The sequence below is a fragment of the Buteo buteo genome, chromosome 27 (assembly GCF_964188355.1).
Source record: "Buteo buteo chromosome 27, bButBut1.hap1.1, whole genome shotgun sequence".
NCBI lineage: Eukaryota > Metazoa > Chordata > Aves > Accipitriformes > Accipitridae > Buteo > Buteo buteo.
The window spans coordinates 1,975,693-1,993,096 of NC_134197.1; the positions used below are offsets into that span (position 1 = coordinate 1,975,693).

A 17,404-nucleotide genomic window follows, 5' to 3' on the forward strand; every position below is an offset into this window, starting at 1 on the left:
GCTTTTTTTTTTTTTTTTTTTTTTTTTTCCAGCAAAGTGCGTAATCCACCCACGTCTCCCTCCTCGGTGGGGGATTTCCTTCGCCTGGGGACCAGCTGAACCGCAGGGCGAGGGGAGGGGGAGGACGGGCTGCTGCCCCGCTGGGAGCCCAGCAGCATCCCCAGCATCCCAAAGCCTTGTTGTCTGGGCTTGGCTGGGTTTCTGAAGCTTCTCCCTTATCTGCAGAGGAAACAGTTATAAGCTCCCATGTGATGGGCTGCAGATTGGGGAGGGAAGTCCTGCACACGCCTGGAAGTGGCTGAGCAGGTTGTCGGGGAGAATAACCATTTGGCAGCCGCTCCGGGGCCACGAGCTGCATGTCAGGGCTTCTCTCCCAATTCCCTTTGCCCGGCTCCTGCCGGTGTTTCGGCACATGCCGCAGGATGGGATGGCACGGAGCAGCTCGGTTTGCGCGAGCCCTGGTGGCTCACATCATCACCGCGCTCCGGGGCAAAACTCAGCTCTGCTCATGGCCAGGAAACGGGGCTTTTTCTAATAGCAAAAAAAAGAGCTAAATTTGTTTCCCATCTTCCCCCAGGCTGTATTATAAATTTGACACAGATGGGGAGTCTTTTTTGTTTCTGTGGAAAACTGGATGCATTTTCCATCCCAACAAGAGCAGCATGACAGCATTCGACCCGAGACAAACACCAAACAAACCGTATTTCTGGTTTTTGTTGTTGATGGAGGTGGGGAGGGCAGACGAGCTCCTCCAGCTCGGAGCCGTCGTGAGCTGTAGCACATGTAGTATGTAGTTTGTAGAGAGCCGGGAGCTGCTCCTGGGGGGCACCCGCCGGGTGCAGAGGTGGTGACCACGACGAGGGGATTTTAAGTCAAGGTTTCCCCTGTCGACCCCCAAAGCCAGGGAGGGAGGGTGCAAACTGCAGCACCGACGAAGAAACTGGGGGGGTGCAGGGGTTTGGACTGATGGATGCTGTCGCGACCTCCGCTCCGGGGAAAGGGGAGACAAGGGGATGGTTTGTTCTTGCCTGGGGGCTTTTGGGCACCCTCTGGGCTTTGCTCTCCAGCCGCAGGGTGAAACCTTTCTCCTTACAGATGCAGTTACGGCTCCTTCGCCCTGCTCGGCCGGGGAAGGCGGCGAGGAGGAGGGCTGGGCAGCCCTGGCTCCATCCCTGCGTCTTTGCAGGCAGCTTGCTTTCTCTCTCGAGGGGTCGGGGGTAACCGTCGCCTTTGGGTGGGTTAACCTGGGGGTAACCTGCTGCTCTGCAGAAGCGCTGCCTGTTCCAGGCCATCGGGCAGCCTGCAGGCAGCGTGTGCAGCCGTGCCTGCTGCCAGGACCAGGCGGGCAGCAGCCCAGCCATCGCCCGCTCGAGCTGTCAAAGGCATTACAGCGGCGCTGGGGAGATGGCAACGGCCGGATCCTGCCCGCAGCCTGGCCGCGGCTGGGGACCGGGGCCGGGGGGGGGGTTCTGCCATCGCCGGCATTGCTGCCTCAGCACATTTCTGCCCCTCCTGCCTGCGGCGCAGCTGCCCCGTCGCTGCGTCCCCGTCCTCCCCTCCGTGGCAGCCCCCCTGCCCCACACCTGCAGCAGGTCCCGGGTCCACACGCCGGCGGGACATCTGCTCCCTGCCCCGAGCCCCCCGGCAGCGCCGCGGAGGGTCCCCGCGAGAGCTGATGCTGCAGATGATGCCGCTCGTCTGCCAGCTATTGAACCCGGCCCAGGCACCCGCGGAGGTTCGTCTAAACTCAGGTAATTGCACCAATATGGTGCTTTTCCTCCCTCGAGCCAAACCCTGCAGCTCATGCATCACTTTGGGCCATTTCTTGAAGCCGCGGCTTGCTCGGAGCAGAGCTGGGCTGGTCCAGCGCCGTGCAGCGAGGGCAGGATTGGCACTGCTGGCTCCTGTCCCCCCTCGCTGCCGGCAGCCCGGGGCACCCTCCTGCTCAAACCCCGGTCCCAGCGGCAGCTGCTTGGCAATGGGTGTCCGGCGCTGGAGGGTTTGGATGCTGCGGGTTGTGGGGGTCCCCCCACGCAAGGGGAGCGTGGGGGGATGCTCCCGAGAAGCCGAGGCAGCGGCAGGCTGGGATGGAGGGTGGGGGGAACCGGGGCAAAGCGAGGCACCGGCTCGGTTCTCTTTCGGAAGGCTGGGGGGGGTGGCGAGCGGGGGATCCCGATCGCAGGGGGATTGAGGTGCGCAGTCACCAGTGATTTCGGTGAGCGTTAGGTTCCCAAATACCTTTGTGGATCCAGCCAAGAGAGCTTAAAACTGTCACTGGAAACTGCTGATGGATCCCCACGGCTTTGTTGCAGACCTCAGACCTGGCTCCAGTTCATGAGCGAGGACTGATTTATGTTTTCTTAGGTAGAAATGAGACAGTTTTGGATGCGTTTCAGAATGACTCGTGGTTAGTATGAAGCTGAAGCTTCGAACAGGACTCAGTGCTTGTTCTGCAGGGGAGAGCCAGACTGGGAAAGCATTTTTGCAGAAGCATCCATGAAATGTAGTCGATGGACTCGCTACGTGCTAGATGGGTGCCCGGTGATGGGAGAGGTGTTTCTCTGATGGCAGGGGTTGGGCTCTCGCCTCGCTCAGAGCGTCTTTGATTTCTAAGTCATGAGATCCAACCAGTGCCGTTTTAAACTGGGCATGGAAGGCACCGTGGGCAGGAGAATTACATTAAAATTGCTTTTGTTAAAGCAGTTGAATTTGCTTAGTTTAGAATACGGACTGTGTGCCTAGCTTTTACTGCTTGATTTACCTACTGGAGTAGGACCCGGAGTCCTCAAGTCAGGGAGATGCAGGGAGACCCCCGGCAGCATCGTGGCAAAGGCTGTGCCCGCTGAGCGTGGTCCTGGCTCATCTTCTCCCACAGCCGCTCCGGCAGGAGCCGAGTGGAATCTCAGCTCTCACCCTGGGCTCAGACCCCCTTTCTTCAGCCCTGGCCGGGTCCATGTGCCATCACACATCGTGGTGCTGGGGCAGAGGAGCTGAGCGTCCCGGGCCGTCCCAGGGAGGGAGTTTTTCTTGATCCCTTCTGCCAGTAGCATTTTCCGCTGGCTGTCCGGTTTGGAGCCCGGGCCAGTTCTCCTTTCCACCCGACCCCCTCATTTACGGGGGAGACCCAATACCAGGTGCAGTGCTTGGGTACACTGGTTCGGAGGTCAGTTCTGGTGGGTTTATGTGTCAGACCGTGGGGGTTTATGGCCAATTCATGACTCTGAAAATGCATTAATTGCTTTCTAATGAGCATCTGATCCTTGATGATGCCAGCAGGACCTGGTGGCCCTGGCACATGGCTTCTGATCCCAGCTCTGGTCCAGGAACCAGAAAGTGCCAAGTTCCCTTTTTTGTCTGTTTAAAAGCAGAGGAAAGCTAAAAAAGACTTGAAAACGTTGGAATGAGTTCTGTTAAAAGTTGTGAGGCTTGGGGGAATCTCTCCTTTTCCTCGAAGGCTGCTAGGAGGGTCCCTTCCTCACCCCCCAGCCCGGTGGGATGGCTGTGCAGGTGGAGGAGGGCGAAGAGTGCAGCAAAAGGCTCTCTGCTCCCCGGAGCACACACCGGAGGGGGACAGCCAGCCCTGCCGGCGGTGGCCTCGGAGCGGCCATCTGGAGAGCTCGGCGGTCCCTTCCCCATCACCCCGCGAGGATCCGGGCCGAGGTTGGGCGAGGCAGTGGGTCCAGCCCCATACCGAGATCAAATAAACACAAATACACTGAAATTATTCATGGCTCTGGGGACTTGTCTCGATGCCTCGTCAGCATCTGCTAATCAAATCAAAGCAGCTGTCAATTCGCCGGCCAGCGGGAAGGTCTCGCTCTGGCAGACATGTGTGGATTCCTCCTTTCTCCCTCCCTCGCGCCGGCTCCCGCTGCTCCTGCACCTGCGACGGGGCTGGGACCGGGGTGTCCGACGCGGGGCTCCTGCCCGCGCACCCTCCCCGGGGCTGGGCAGGGCTGCCGGGGGTGCCCCTCGCCTGCACCCCGTGATGGAGACGAGGAGGGATCCCAGGGACCCATCGCCGCAGAGGGCGGTGCGGGTCCTGCCACCAACGTTGCACCCCGGCTAATTAGTCTGAGCTAATTAGCTGAGAGCTCGTGGCTTGGGCTGGCACTGCTGATGGCGCTGGGACCGCCTGCAGACACTGTCCCCCAGGACGTGGCACCGCGTGGCAGCGAGGGGATGGATGCGCTTGCAGTATTGGAGGATTTTGCCTCAGATTTGAGTATCGCAGCTCCGCGGCGTGGCGGGCGCGGGCGTGCAGCGGCCCAAGGCCCCGCAGGCAGCTGCAAAATGATAGATGATTCTCTTTTTTTTAATGTCCCCTCCAAAAAGCAGCAGATGCTGCTGGGCTGCCTGTGGGGTTAAGCCATGGGAAAGGAAAACACTGTCTGCCCGTGGGCACATTGATCCTTGGGATCATGCATTCCCCCCGAGGAGCTCCCGGGGCGGAGGTGAGGGCGACTGCGGCGCTGGGTGCACGGTGGGTGCATGGCTTTTCCATCCCTGGAGCATCCAGACAGGATCCGGCCATAGTTTGGCTGCGTGGGGTGAGGTAGAATTGTGAGGGCTGCGGAGGAGGTAGTCGGAGGGATGGGTTTTGCAACGCTCATGCCATGACCTGAGAGCACAGTGCCATTGGAAAACCAGTCTTGATGTCCTTGTGCTTTCCGATTTGCCTTTTAGGAACTGCGTTTTAGCTAGACCGGTTGTCCTTTTGCCCCTTTAAGCATTGGGAAGTGGAGGAATTCCCGTTTCTGCTGGCCACGTAACTTTAAACCTGAAAAAAAGGAAATTTTGTGGGCTTTTTACGTCCTTCCTGTACTCTCCTTGGTCTAGGTAGGAAACCAGGAACGATCAGCGCATTGCTGCCAGAGGATAATTTAGTGAAAACCGATATGTATATATTTTATTTGTAATTGAAAACAAAGACCTTAGACATACTTACAGTGATCTCAGGGATTTCTTTTCTATTTTTTTAAACAGCAATAAATTTTGCATCTGAATGGCCTGCCAGAAGCGTGCTGCCTGCCTGGAGTGCTCAGACTGGGGACAACTGGTCCGTAAAAAATAGCTGGCCAGTAGAAGCATATAAGTATGCATTAACCGTGTTATGCCCGTCCGAGCGGCGTGTGCAATTGCAATTGCCTGGGTTAGAGGGGTGCTCGCCCAGAGCAGCGGAGGGGGGGTCCCGTCCCCTCCCCAGGCTGTCGTGCCGCAGTGATGCAGAGCCCCCAGCCCCGTGCAGCTTTAAGAGCAAATTTCCCTTATTTATGGGAGTGCCCAAGGATCCCAGTTACTAGAGGTATAAAATTTGTCACGGTGCCTGTAGTCTGGTTGCAGAAGAGCGTAATTTGTGTTTCCCGGTGCTCAGACAGCAAGTCAGGTCATAAAACACAAGATGCATGGTGAGGGGAGAGCGTATTTAAAAGGCTGATTCTGCTGAAAGGTGTAATAATCTGCTGGATTACTTGCTGGGGTAGCTGCTGGAAAATTTACTGCCTTGGAAAGAGATTATCAGCAGGCGCTGCTGCCAGCAGATTTCTTCCTTTTCTTTTGTAAGAGGAAGGAAGCTTTTCATTGAATTCCTGCTGCTCGCGCCCGCGAGCGGTGCTCCCCCCACCGCAACCAAACCACCCCATCAGTTCTCACAATTTAGAAGGGAAAAAAAAATAATCCAGACGATGCCAATTTTTATCCTTATCTCCCCTCTCAGGTGTGAGAGGGAAATTCGAGGCTGCATTTGAATTATGCTGGTGTGAGCTTACAGGCGACCAGCGCCTTCCCTGCTTGGAGCCTGAAGGTGCTGAGCTGGTAGAGGGGGCTCGGGTCTTGCTCCAGAGGCATAACGAAGAGAGGAGGTTTGTTCCTGGGCAGCCCCATGCCTTTCTCCCCAGTCCCGGGCTCCAGGAGCATCTCACCAGATCCCAGCTGCAGGAACAGGCTTTGCACAGACGGCACCGGGGCTACCCCCGCTGCGAGCCAAGCAGAGACCCCAACCCCGAGCATCCCCTCTTGCCAGCGGGGACAAAACCCGAGCATCTGCATCCTCCCATCCCGGGCAGAGCCGAGCCGGTCCCTGGCAGAGAACGGAGCCGGAGCAGCTTCCTGGGCTGGAGCTCGGGGCCATTCGTGCACCGAGTTTGCAAGTCCTTCTGCCGTGCCCCCAAACATACATTGGAGGGACCGGACCGGGGCTTGGCGGGAGCATGCGGGGGGGGTTGGTTTTGTTTGATTTCATTCCCCTGGAAGGGAGGAGGGCCGTGGCGGGCCAGGGCAGCTAACCCCTTTAATTGTGTGCAATGAAGGCTGACAGTGCCGAGGCGCAGCCTTTAAAAGGGGTACTGAACCTTTAATTCCTGAATAAATCATCTCCAGTCTGTTGCTCCTTCATCTGCAAGCTGTTTGAGCGCGGGTACATATTCACTGCTGGGAAGGGTCATTTGGAGATCAGAGCCCTCGATTGACCCGGGTCACAGGCAAGACACCTGCCACAGGCTGTCCCCATGCCCCCGGGGCCGCCGGGACTCGGGAATCAAAGGGACACCGGGGACCGAGCAGCGAGAAGAGGATTTCTAATTGCTGCCTTGCAGACGCGCTTCATTCCGGAGGGATGGAGAGAGCAGCGCGTGCCCTCCGCAGCCCTGCCCTCGCCTTACGCCGGCCCCAGTCCAGCATCCCACCAGGGCTGGGCACATGTCAGCCTACGCTTTCTGTAGGGTTTTTTGGGGGGATTCACGTAGCTGTTCTGTTTCTTACCTGTTTTAACCCAAGCAGCGGTTTCAGCTGCTTTTTCACTAACGGTTGTTCAAAATACATCTTTGCTTGTCGCAAGCGAAATATTGCTCCCGGGAACACGAGGACGGTTTTGTTTCAGCTCCCTCTCCTGCAGCTGAGGGCTGCAGGCGGCACCATCCCGCTCTTGTTCTGTCTCTGGGTGAGCTCTCGAGGTAGCAAATGTCCCCACGGACTGTGGGGTGCCTGACACTCGCTGCTGCAGCCGTGGGCGATGAGTCCAGCAGCGAGCAGGAGTCTGAGGGCGGCCGTGGCTTTGTGCCTTGGCCAAGGGGGGGACCTGAGCGGTGCTGGCCGTGACGGGTCCCTGGCAGGCATCAGCGGGGAGTTCGGCTGCTCTGCATTTTTGGGGTGACCCCGTGCATCATAGCTCCACAGCGGAGAAGGGTGAGGAGGGACCATCTCTGAATCCCCTGGATGCTGACAGAGGCCAAGCAGCCTCTTCTTCCTCCAGCGCTGTCACTCCCGAGCAGGGAAGGAGCTGTGCCCTTATTAACGCTGGTGTCTGCTCTTCATAATCATATGCTGTTATGTGCATTCACCGCGAGCCCTTTGGCCTTAACGACCCCACTGGAATAACCATGCAAAGAAAAAAACCTTCAGGGCCTTGAGCTGCCCATAATTGCAACCCCCAGCCGTAAATATGAGCAGGATCGTGATGCAAATGCCGGGCGGTGGAAGGGAGCGGGTCTGGGTCCGCACGGGAGCAGGAGCGGGTGCAGGGGGCTGCGGCTGCCCCATGGTGTCGGGGGGGGGAACAGCCTTTTTCTCACCTTTCTGCCAGGGCTGGGGACTTGGGGTGCACAGGGGTCTGGGTGGCTTTATAGAAGGGCAAAGCAGCTGTGGTTTCCCAGATGGCCCCGGTTCTTACTGAGGTTAATAACTGGGTGTCGGGTGACTTGTGAAAGCAGCCACTCCATTAGAAATGCTAATGCTGGCTCCAGCTTCTCCTCTTTCCCTTGCTCCACATCTCCCCGACCTTGATGCTAAGTCAAACACAAAACTCCCCACCTCCTGGCCCTTTCCGGACCCCCTCAACAGACCCCACTGCTGCCTCCCTCCTGCTTTGCAGCCCATGCCCTTCGCAGGACGAAGCAGCCGGGCTCTGCAGCCGGCGAGGGAGCCCCTTGGGAAGGGTCTGCGGGGCTCGGACCCCGCGGGGAGCAGCCCTGGCCGGTGGCACCCCCCAGCCCATCGCATCTCCCTTCTCCAGCGAGCCTTTGCTGCAGCCTGACCTGGCTGAATCCCAGCCCAGGGATCTCGTGTGGTCTGATGGTGGGAGAGCTCCGGGGTCCTTTGCGTTGGCCGGAGACCCTCCAGTCGTGGTCCTGGGCTATCGCCCCGGCGAGAGGCTGCTCAGGGGCAGGAGGAGACGCTCGGGGCTGTGCAGGGATGCTCCAGCTGGGAGCAGGACCGGGCAAACCTCCGCGATGTTTCATGTATCAAACAGTAATTAGGAGCAAAGGGCAGGGGGGTGCAAAGGCGCATTAATAAATTATCTTCCTTGCTGTTAATTGACGTGTCTCAGAGTCAGCCGATCGTTGAGCCGAGGGCTTGGCTCCCCTTCCAGGCGCATCACAGGCTTGTTACTGCCATCATTAGCATATTCAGGTTTCCCTGCTTAAAGCCAATTAGCTCCTGGCCAGGCCTGGTTGGGAAGCCGTGGCCACATTTGCACATTTTTGAATTGGTGAAAGAATCAAAAATAATGGAGGCAGGCCTGGGATGGAAAGCGCCCGGGGGGCTCTGCCTGCTGGGGAGGTGCTGGCAGGACCCGCTGCCTCCTCCAAAGGGGCAGCAGGGAAGGAGAGGGGGAATATCACAGTAATTAGGAGTAAAAAGGAACATGGCCTAATTTGCTCCCGAGCGGCTTGCCGGCGAGTTCAGCCTTCCATTGCCTTGCACTGAGGTTCAACAGATGCCCTGGTGCTTCCTTCGGGAAGAGGAGGTGATGGAGGGGACTGGGGTGGGGGGGTAAGCACGGCTGCCCACACGTGCCCCCCACCTCGCTTTGGGGAATGGGGGGTCCGGCATGACCCCCGGCAGCCGGGGCCTCCGCGGCAGAGCCGGGAGCGGGGACACAAGGCTGGATCTGTCCCTCCCGACATCCTATCCCCCTCGCCGCTTTCTCCCGCCCTGCTTCCCAGCAAAGGTGCTGCTATTTTAGCTGCCTTGAAGGAAAAGGCCGGTATCTTAAAGTCTACATAACTGGTTCCAGTTTAACAACTTCATAGCCGCTGTGCGGCCACAAAGGCAGCCTTGTCCCGCCGGGTGAGATAAGCCTGTTGGGGCGATTCATATGCAGATCCGGGTGGTACGGGGTGTCTGCTGAGAGAGGATAAATCTGTCCCAAGCCTTGTCCCCCTCTCCTGGTTCCAAACTGTTTTACATTTACACAAAAAAGGTTCTGTCCCCCATTGAGCCCCGTCCCGGGCAGCCTGTCACCCCGCCTTTGAGAGAGGAGGTCCCCTGGAACCGCAGCCGGACGCCACTGGGTGCCCCCTGCCCAGACAAGGCTGGGCTGGGGTGGGCGAGCGGAGCCATCACCGGCGCTAAGCTGGGCTGTCCCGGCCGGTTTTGTCCCCCACGTCATCCCGTCGCCCATCTTATCGCCTTGAAAGAGTCACTTTCTTTGGCCCTGCAGAAAGCTCTCAACCATATCCCCTCTGGCAGAAATCCCCTTGCCTTTCACTTGCTTTTGTCGGGGGCTTTTTTTGTCAGTGCTCAGGGTTTTTTTAATAATAATGGGGAGGGGTTTTTTTGCTCCCTTTTCTCTTCCACTTTTGGTGATAACACAGAACCTGCAAGCCCTGATCCGGATGGCACCCATCACCCACACCTGTGGTTTATCTGGGGTTTCGGAGCCTCCTTCCACGCTCCTAGCACAGGTTGGACCTGCATCCGTGCTAAAGATACCGCCCGGCATTTTCAGGGGGGATGAATTGTGGGCAGAGCCCGCCCCGCCGGCGGTGAAGCTGCTGCACAAGCAGCCGGCATGGGTGCGAACGCAGGGATGCTCTCGGGCTGGAGACTTATTTATCGGTGAGGTTGTCCTCCAACGGGCACATCCATCACTTGATGCTCTCAGCTCGGTGCTGGGAGGAGTTCTCCTTTGTCTGTAACGAAATCATCCTGGAGTTGAGGAATCATGAACCAATTAACCCTGGAAAGTTATGTCAGCCCAGTTTTTTGAAGTCTGCTTTGATTACCTGCCTGCTATGGCTGTTAATCTGTATTTAATGCAGCTTTCTGCATTTTTATCAGGGCTGTAAGTTATTGCACCTTGCTACCTCAACAGAGGAGGTAATTAATCTAAACGAGGGCCCCTGGGAGCACAGCCGTAATCTGCAATTTCCCATTGACTATAATAGAGGGAATGTCCCGGAGAGGTCCAGCAGCCCTTGGAAATGCACCTCGGCTGAGAGCAATTAGGGGATGTTACAGCCGTGAGCTTGTCGGCTCAGCCCCTCGGTGAGTGGTAACCGCAGCCCCGGGTCGTGGCTGGCTGCCCGTGCAGGGTACGAGGTGGTACAGCAGCCATCGCCCAGCCTCCGAGCAAATGGGTACCACTGGGAGGGGGAGAAGAGGATGAGGATGGGTCACTGGGGTGGGTGGAAAGGAAAAATATTGGGTGAAATGATGAGCTAAATGGCTCCTGGGAGGCTTTGAAGTAGATGGTGGTGTTTCCCATCCCTCTCCGTGATTTTGCTGTTTTCTTTAAGCATTAACAGCTTCCCAGGTTGAATATTTCTGTGTAGAAAATCCCATTTCTGATGCCACTCAAATGCCAGTTGTTTTACTGTCTAATTTATCAGCTTAATAGAAAGGTAAAAGAGTTTTGTTTTGCTGCCTGGGCACACAGTCTCCTCTTGAAATACAAATTCCCTCCAAGGCTGCCGAGGTGCTCCCTTGTTGCAGCGTCGCCTACCTGTAGGCGATGCTTAACATTCCCGAGGTGTTTTCTTAAGGTCAATAAGAATTAACTGTAAATTTAATTAAAGTTTCCAATGCTTGCGCTGAAGTGGAGCATAACGGAAGCCTGGTCTGCTCTTTGCCAGTTTAAGCCAGATCTGGAGGGAGACAGGGGTTATCAATAATTAACTGGGGTAATTTAGGGGAAAGTATTAGGGAGTTAATGAAAATGTGAAATAGCGTAATTATCTTGCAAGTAGCTGGGAGTGATTGAGCTGCTGAGGAAGAGGAGGTGTTGCACAATTAACTGCTCGGAGGCTGCCGTTCCCAATGCGGTTCTGGGATGATGTTGGGACCCAGCTCCTCCGCTGCCACCCTGACCCCAGCAGCCGATGGCTCCACGATAACCGAGGGCCGGATCGAGGGTTTAGAACCAAGCCAGCGATGTCCAGCCCATGGGGGGGTCGCTCGCCTTTCGTTCCCATCAGAAACGAAGCTGTAGGTGTGTTGGAGCCTGTCCGAGGGTCTGCCTAAGTGCTGGCTTGCAGAGCTGATGGCTCTGATGGACCAGCCTTGGAGGGGGATTTGCATGGGACGTCACTGCCCCACTGCTGTCCCTGGTGGGGGGGCCAAGTACGGGGCTGTACTGGTGGGGGGAAGGTCTCTGCACCCCGTCAGAGCTCACAGACACATGAACCACTTGCCGCTGCTCTGGTGGTACCTATGCAAACAGAGTGGGAATCCCTGCCCCAGCATGGGCTTTTATCAAAAATCCTATTTAATTACTTTTTAGTTAAGCCTAGGGTGGTGTGGTTGGCTTTAATGAAATTTGGTGCTGTTCCTGTGTGCTGAGAAACCCTTGGTCAGCAGGATGAGTGTGGGGAAGGTGCTGGTGCTGCCGGGTGTGGGTGTCCTGGGCTGCCTGCAGTGAATGGGGTCCTGGGGGAGTCCTGGGGGTCCTTCTGCCCCACAGACCCCTTAGGGATGGCCTCAGCACCAGGGGGCTCAGTCTGGCCCTGGCTGTCTCCCTGCAAAAAGGAAAAGGGGGAGTAAAATGGCTTTTATTAAAATATTTTAGCAAAACCTTTGCTGGTGCATCCAGACTCACGTTGTTCTTTGTGGTCACTGCGTCAGTGCTCTCGGAGAGCACCGCTGTTCCAGGGGTAGCTCACGGGTTTCCTCTCTGGTTTATGTCCTCGGGAACACCACGATGGCAACTGCAGCAAACCCAAACCATCCTGCTTTACAAAAGCTGAGCACAACCATGAATTCTTGAGCTTGGGTCAAATCAGTGCCGGTTTGGGGAGCACAGGCTGAGGAAAAACAGTGGTTTGGTTTAACATGAGCTCTCCAGGCTTTCGGATCATGTAATCCCAAGCATTCACTTGGGGTAATAAAAACTTCGTTGCTCGTTGAGGACAGGGACTGATTTAGGTCTTAAGCCTGTGTTTGCTGAGAGAGGGTTTTGGGCGGGCGAGCAGCAGGAGGAAGGAGCCGTTTTGCTGTGCAGAAATCCTGGTGGCATCCAGGCAAGCACTGCGGAGCAGCAGAAATGCCTCAACAAGTCGCCCAGAGAAGCTGTGTGAAGCAGCCTGGCAGGTTTCTGAATGTAATTAGAGTTAAACACACTTTCCTGGCTTGGCTTGCGGGGCAGGGAAAGCCAAACCAGCAGGTTGGTGGTGTGCTAACAGCAGCGTTCGGAGATGCGCGGTTGGTTTTTGCTTGGCTCTGGGCAAGCACGGCAGGGAGGGGATGGGGTGGGGGGCTGTAAGGGCCTGATCCTGGTTTGGGAAGGCACTTCCCAGTGGGAAGCCCAGCATTCAGCCCCTCTGGTGAGCACGGTTATTTGGGGCAGGGGGGGGAAAGGTGCTGAAAAGGTTGGGGAAACCACCCATTGCTGCCCCAGGATGCGTGTACACCCGAAGGGAATCCTGCCTGCCCAGGCACCACTGGTGCCAAACGGAGGGGCCAGGCTGCTGGGTGGTGACGTCGTGGACAAGAAGTGGCTCTGAAAATGCTGGCATTGTCCAAAAAAAAAAAAAAAGAAGGGGGGGGGGAAAATGCCACGAGTGGCTTTTGCCTCTGTTTGGGGGAGGGAGTTGTGCGGGGCCCAGCATCGCTAGCAAATGCTTTTAATAAAGTGTTCTTTCCTGCGTCCAGGGGAAAAAAACCCAGAAACCTCAATCCTTTTCCCATTACATAAGGAACAGATGCCTCTGGGCAGAGCCCCGGCTTCCCCACAGCACAGCCCCGGCTGCTGCGTGGCCTGTCCCCTCTCACCGTGAGGACCCAGCTCCCTCGCCGGGCACAATCCTGCGGTGCCACCGCCGCTCTGAGCAGCGGGATGGGGATCCCTGAAACACCCTGTCCTGCCCCAAAGTGCCGCTGCCAAGAGCTGGCCCCACTGCGGGACCCAGCCGCAGCCGGGCGGGAAGGTCCATCCTCATCCTCCTGCTCTGCCAGCGTTCCCGCAGGGATCCCCGGAGCAGGGTTTTGGAGCTCTCCCTGCCCTTGCATGGGTCGGCTTGGCCTCAAACAAGAGATGTTAAAAAAACCTGCCCCTGCCTGGGCAAGGGAGGAGAGGTGTAGGGGACAGGCGGGGGAAGCTCCTCTCCTTTCCCGTGAACCCCAAGGGACACGAGGTGGAGCAGCCCCAGGGGTTCAGGGGACACCCCAGGGGGAACCTCGAGTTTTAAAACTAGAATTCTTCCAAGTTCAGGCAAAAGGGAAAGTCCCTGTAGGAAAGAGTTTGTCCAGTCCCAAGTCTCTCCTTTCAGTTAAGTGAAACATCACGATTAGACTTTTTTTTTTATCTCTTGTCACAGTTAATATTCGGGTATTGGTACTTTTTCCAAGAGACTTCCTGATCCCTGGAGCTCATCCTGGGATGCTTCTGGGTATGGAGCAGCTTGGGTTGAATCTCCATGTGTTCGCTGACCCATACAAGTGATTTTGTGTCAGGATGGTGGATGTTTGTTGGCTGGATGAATGTAGGCATCTACACAGTAGTTCCTACGCAAGCAATGTCATTGCTTGGTGCCTCAGTTTCCCCTTGTAAACCAGCGCTTCCCTGCTGGGTTAAGTGCTCTGCCATCTGCTAAGAAAAGTCCTAGGTGGGGGCAAAGGGCATGCTTATTCTGTGTATGTGTTATATCTATTTCTGTGCACGCCCAGACACATAGTTTTTATTTCTGAAGAACTATTGAAGCAGTTTCGTCATTTCCCAAAGCATTAAGCAAACCTCTGAAAGCCTCGTGTCCCCTCCCTGCGGGATAGCAGCCTCCTGCTTGGGACAGACCCAGTGCGAGGGCAGCTGCCCGGGTCGGGTGGGCAGCAGGGCTGAGCCCCTGGCACCGGAGCAGAACGCTGCTGGGCCCCGAGCAGAATGAGTTTCCAGCCCAGGGCTTTCAGCCAAGAGACTCTGTTTTACATGGCCGGGGAGGGGGAGCATACATGTCACCCCGAGCACGATGGAGGGAATGGGAACCGTGGCTTGTGACAGCGTGGAGGAAACAAAGTCGTTTCAATCCCAGAGGAGCCCCGTGAAGAACAAACTCCATCGCTGCAGCGACTGGGGGCGCATCGGCGAGGGCACCCGTGGGTGTCTGCGGGAGTGAGCTGGTGGGACGTGGCTGGGATGCTGCAGCGAGAGCTGCCGGTCCCTTGGCACATCTGCAATCCGTGGGGAGCAGCAGCAGCTGGGGGTGGCATTGAGTGTCGGGGAGCCACGCTGGGGGCTGTGCCCGCAGGGACCCGTGAGCTGCCTCCCGGCTGGCCCCACGGTCTCAGCTCGTGGAGCTCCGCCGTTGGGGAAACCGGGTCCTCTCTTCGCCAGGACACCCAGAGGGGACGTGTCCACCCCCAAGAAGAAGGGGGATGTGAGGGGCTCTGGGGGACGTGAGGGGCTCTGGGGCAGGTGCCTGCGCTGGTGGCAGGGAGGTCCCATTCTGCAGCCCCTGGCTTTCCTCATAGGGTGACATGCCTGGGTAATTTCTTCGGCTATTAATGCCTCATTAAAGCGCACAAGAGAACAATCAGGGCAGTGAATTTTACACAGCACAATGGCTGGGCCCTGAGACATTTTCTGCCTTTTTTTTTAAAAAAAAGGAAACAGTCTTTTTCTGGCCTTAACTGCTTGCTGTCTGGAGGCAGAGGAGCTGGGAGCCTCGGCGGGCATCTCCATCCCCAGCCGCCACTTGGGCTTAGCCCCCATGGGTGCACACCCCCGTGATGAGATTTTTCCTCTTTGCAATGCCACGTGGCAAGTCAGCACCTCCAGGACATGTAATCTGTCTGGAGGCTGGGGTGAAAACCAGCCCTGTCCCAAAATCCACATGTTGTGATGCTGAAACTCATGGGGGTGGAGGAGAAGGGGGCAGGAGGAATTTCCAGGGCTGGGAAGGGGGTCGTCGGGGACCTCCAAGGGGGACCGAGAGCCTGCAGGTGCCCTCCGGATGGTGCTGCTGGGGGGGGGCAGAGTGACAGGGAGTCCCTTCCCGGGGACAGACCCTGGCGGGGGGACGAAGGGGAGGCTGAAATGAGGCGAGGAAAGGAGAGACCCGGGCAGGGGGGCTCCTAGGAAGGCTTTTGAAGGCGAGGAGGTGACCGGTGGGGTATGACAAGGCAGTGTCCCTGGCTGGTAGGAGGGGAAGGAGAGATGGGGTTGCAGTTGGGGAGCCCCATGGCATTTCTGGTTGAGTTTGGGGGTTTGCTCCCGCTCATTCCCGTTGTGGCATCAGATCGGAGCAGCTGTGCCTCCAGCCCTGACCGTGTCCCTTTCTCTCCCCAGGAGCCTGATGCCACGCACGCTGGAGGGGCAGATCACGATGGAGAAGACCCCCAGCTACTTCGTCACCAAGGAGGCTCCCCGGCGCATCTACAACATGTCTCGGGACACGAAGCTGATCGTGGTGGTGCGCAACCCCGTCACCCGCGCCATCTCGGACTACACGCAGACGCTCTCCAAAAACCCTGCCATCCCCAGCTTCCAGGCCCTGGCCTTCAAAAACGTCAGCACGGGACTTATCGACACGAGCTGGAGCGCGGTGAGGATTGGGATCTACGCCAAGCACCTGGACAACTGGCTGCAGTACTTCCCCCTCTCCAAATTCCTCTTCGTCAGTGGGGAGAGGCTCGTCAGCGACCCAGCCGGGGAGATGGGCCGTGTCCAGGACTTTCTGGGTCTCAAGAGGGTGGTGACGGACAAACATTTCTATTTTAATGAGACCAAGGGCTTTCCCTGCCTGAAGAAGCCGGAGGGCGGCAGCAAGCCCCGCTGCCTGGGGAAATCCAAGGGGCGGCCGCACCCCAAAATCGACGTGCAGGTGGTCCAGCGCCTGCGGGAGTTTTACAGACCCTTCAATATGAAGTTTTATCAGATGACAGGGCAGGACTTCGGGTGGGACTGAGCTATCCACAGGGCACGCCGCCGTGCTGGGACCTGGTCTGCCCGGCGGTGCGCGGAGCCAGGACCGTGGTCCAGGGATGCTCGTGGCTGCCATGGTCCAGGGATGCCCGTGGCTGCCCCACCAGCAACCTCCTCCCTTCGTTCTAATTTATATCGGACCTTTTCTGGTGAGAAATGGACCCTTCTGGAGTAGAGAGAAATATTTAAGAAATAAAACCACAGATGACCCCTCTCCCCTCCCTGACCAGATTAAATATTCTTCCATATAAATCTTGCTAATCTATATTAACTGTGACCATTCTGGGTGGCGAGTGGGAGCGTGTGAGTGCGTGGATGGGTGCGTGTGTGTGCGTGGAGATGACGACTCTGCCATCCACAATAAAAGCTTTGGAAACCAGTCAGCCTCTGGGCTGTGCGGCCAGTGGGTTTTTGCTAAATCAAATGCCGGTGCTGAGCACAGGCAGCGGCTGCCGTGGGGCGGTGGGTGAGGCTGGCCGAGCAGCAGGCCCCAAGCGTGGGGTATGTTCTGCAGACAGAAAATAGTCTGCAGGAACTTCCTAGTTAAGAAAAACAATTAACGGCAGTAGTTTTGAATAAATGCCAGGTCTGGGGTTAGGGAGGGGGAGTTGCGTATCACATACCTTCCTGTGTTCTTTGAGTAACCCAGATGATAAAGCAGGGCATTTCTAACCCTTAGGATGAAAATCCCTGCTTCCCCAAATTCACCCAAGCAGAGCAGACAAAAGCCCCAAACTCTGACCTTCCAGTTCAATAATCTCAATAGATTTTCAAATCTGCAGCCATAGAGGGCCATCATGGGAGGCTGCAGAAATTAGTTTAATCTGAATTAACTAGTTTTCCCTTAATTAAAGATGAGGAAAACATTTAATTAACCTCTAATATCTTATTAGTGACTTGTATTTGTCTCTTTAATGAGCTAATTACATGTTTTCAAGGGCCCTCAGGCCCTGGATTGTTTGCAAATATGCTTTGGCTGTGGTTTCTTCCATCCTGCAAAGCTGACCGTCCTGCCAGGCGTGTCGTGCCATCGCCTCCCCTCCTCGCTGCTGCTCTCCGGGATTGATGGAGGCAGCAGGTACCCCTTCTCCTGCGATGCACAACAGGCACCGGCCCCTTTCCTCCCCGTTCCAAGGTGGTTTTACACCGGCATGTTGTACTTTATCCCGCACAGCTCTCCCCACTCCTCCGTCCCGGCCGCTGGCACCTCCTTTGTGTCCCTTGGAGGTGGCGCGTATTTCATATTTTCTGTACCGATGCTCCGGGCTGTAG

The 17,404-nt window shown here is 56.8% G+C and overlaps 1 protein-coding gene across 1 annotated transcript in view; it reads left to right on the forward strand.

The window, feature by feature from the left end:
• The window catches only part of HS3ST6 (heparan sulfate-glucosamine 3-sulfotransferase 6), a 40,432-nt gene extending 23,929 nt beyond the window's left edge, over positions 1 to 16,503 (forward strand). Inside the window, exon 2 of the mRNA XM_075058360.1 lies at positions 15,497 to 16,503. Coding sequence (XP_074914461.1) covers positions 15,497 to 16,115 — 619 coding nt within the window. The 3' untranslated portion in view covers positions 16,116 to 16,503. The remainder of the gene's footprint in view (positions 1 to 15,496) is intronic.
• Positions 16,504 to 17,404: the final 901 nt, after the last annotated feature.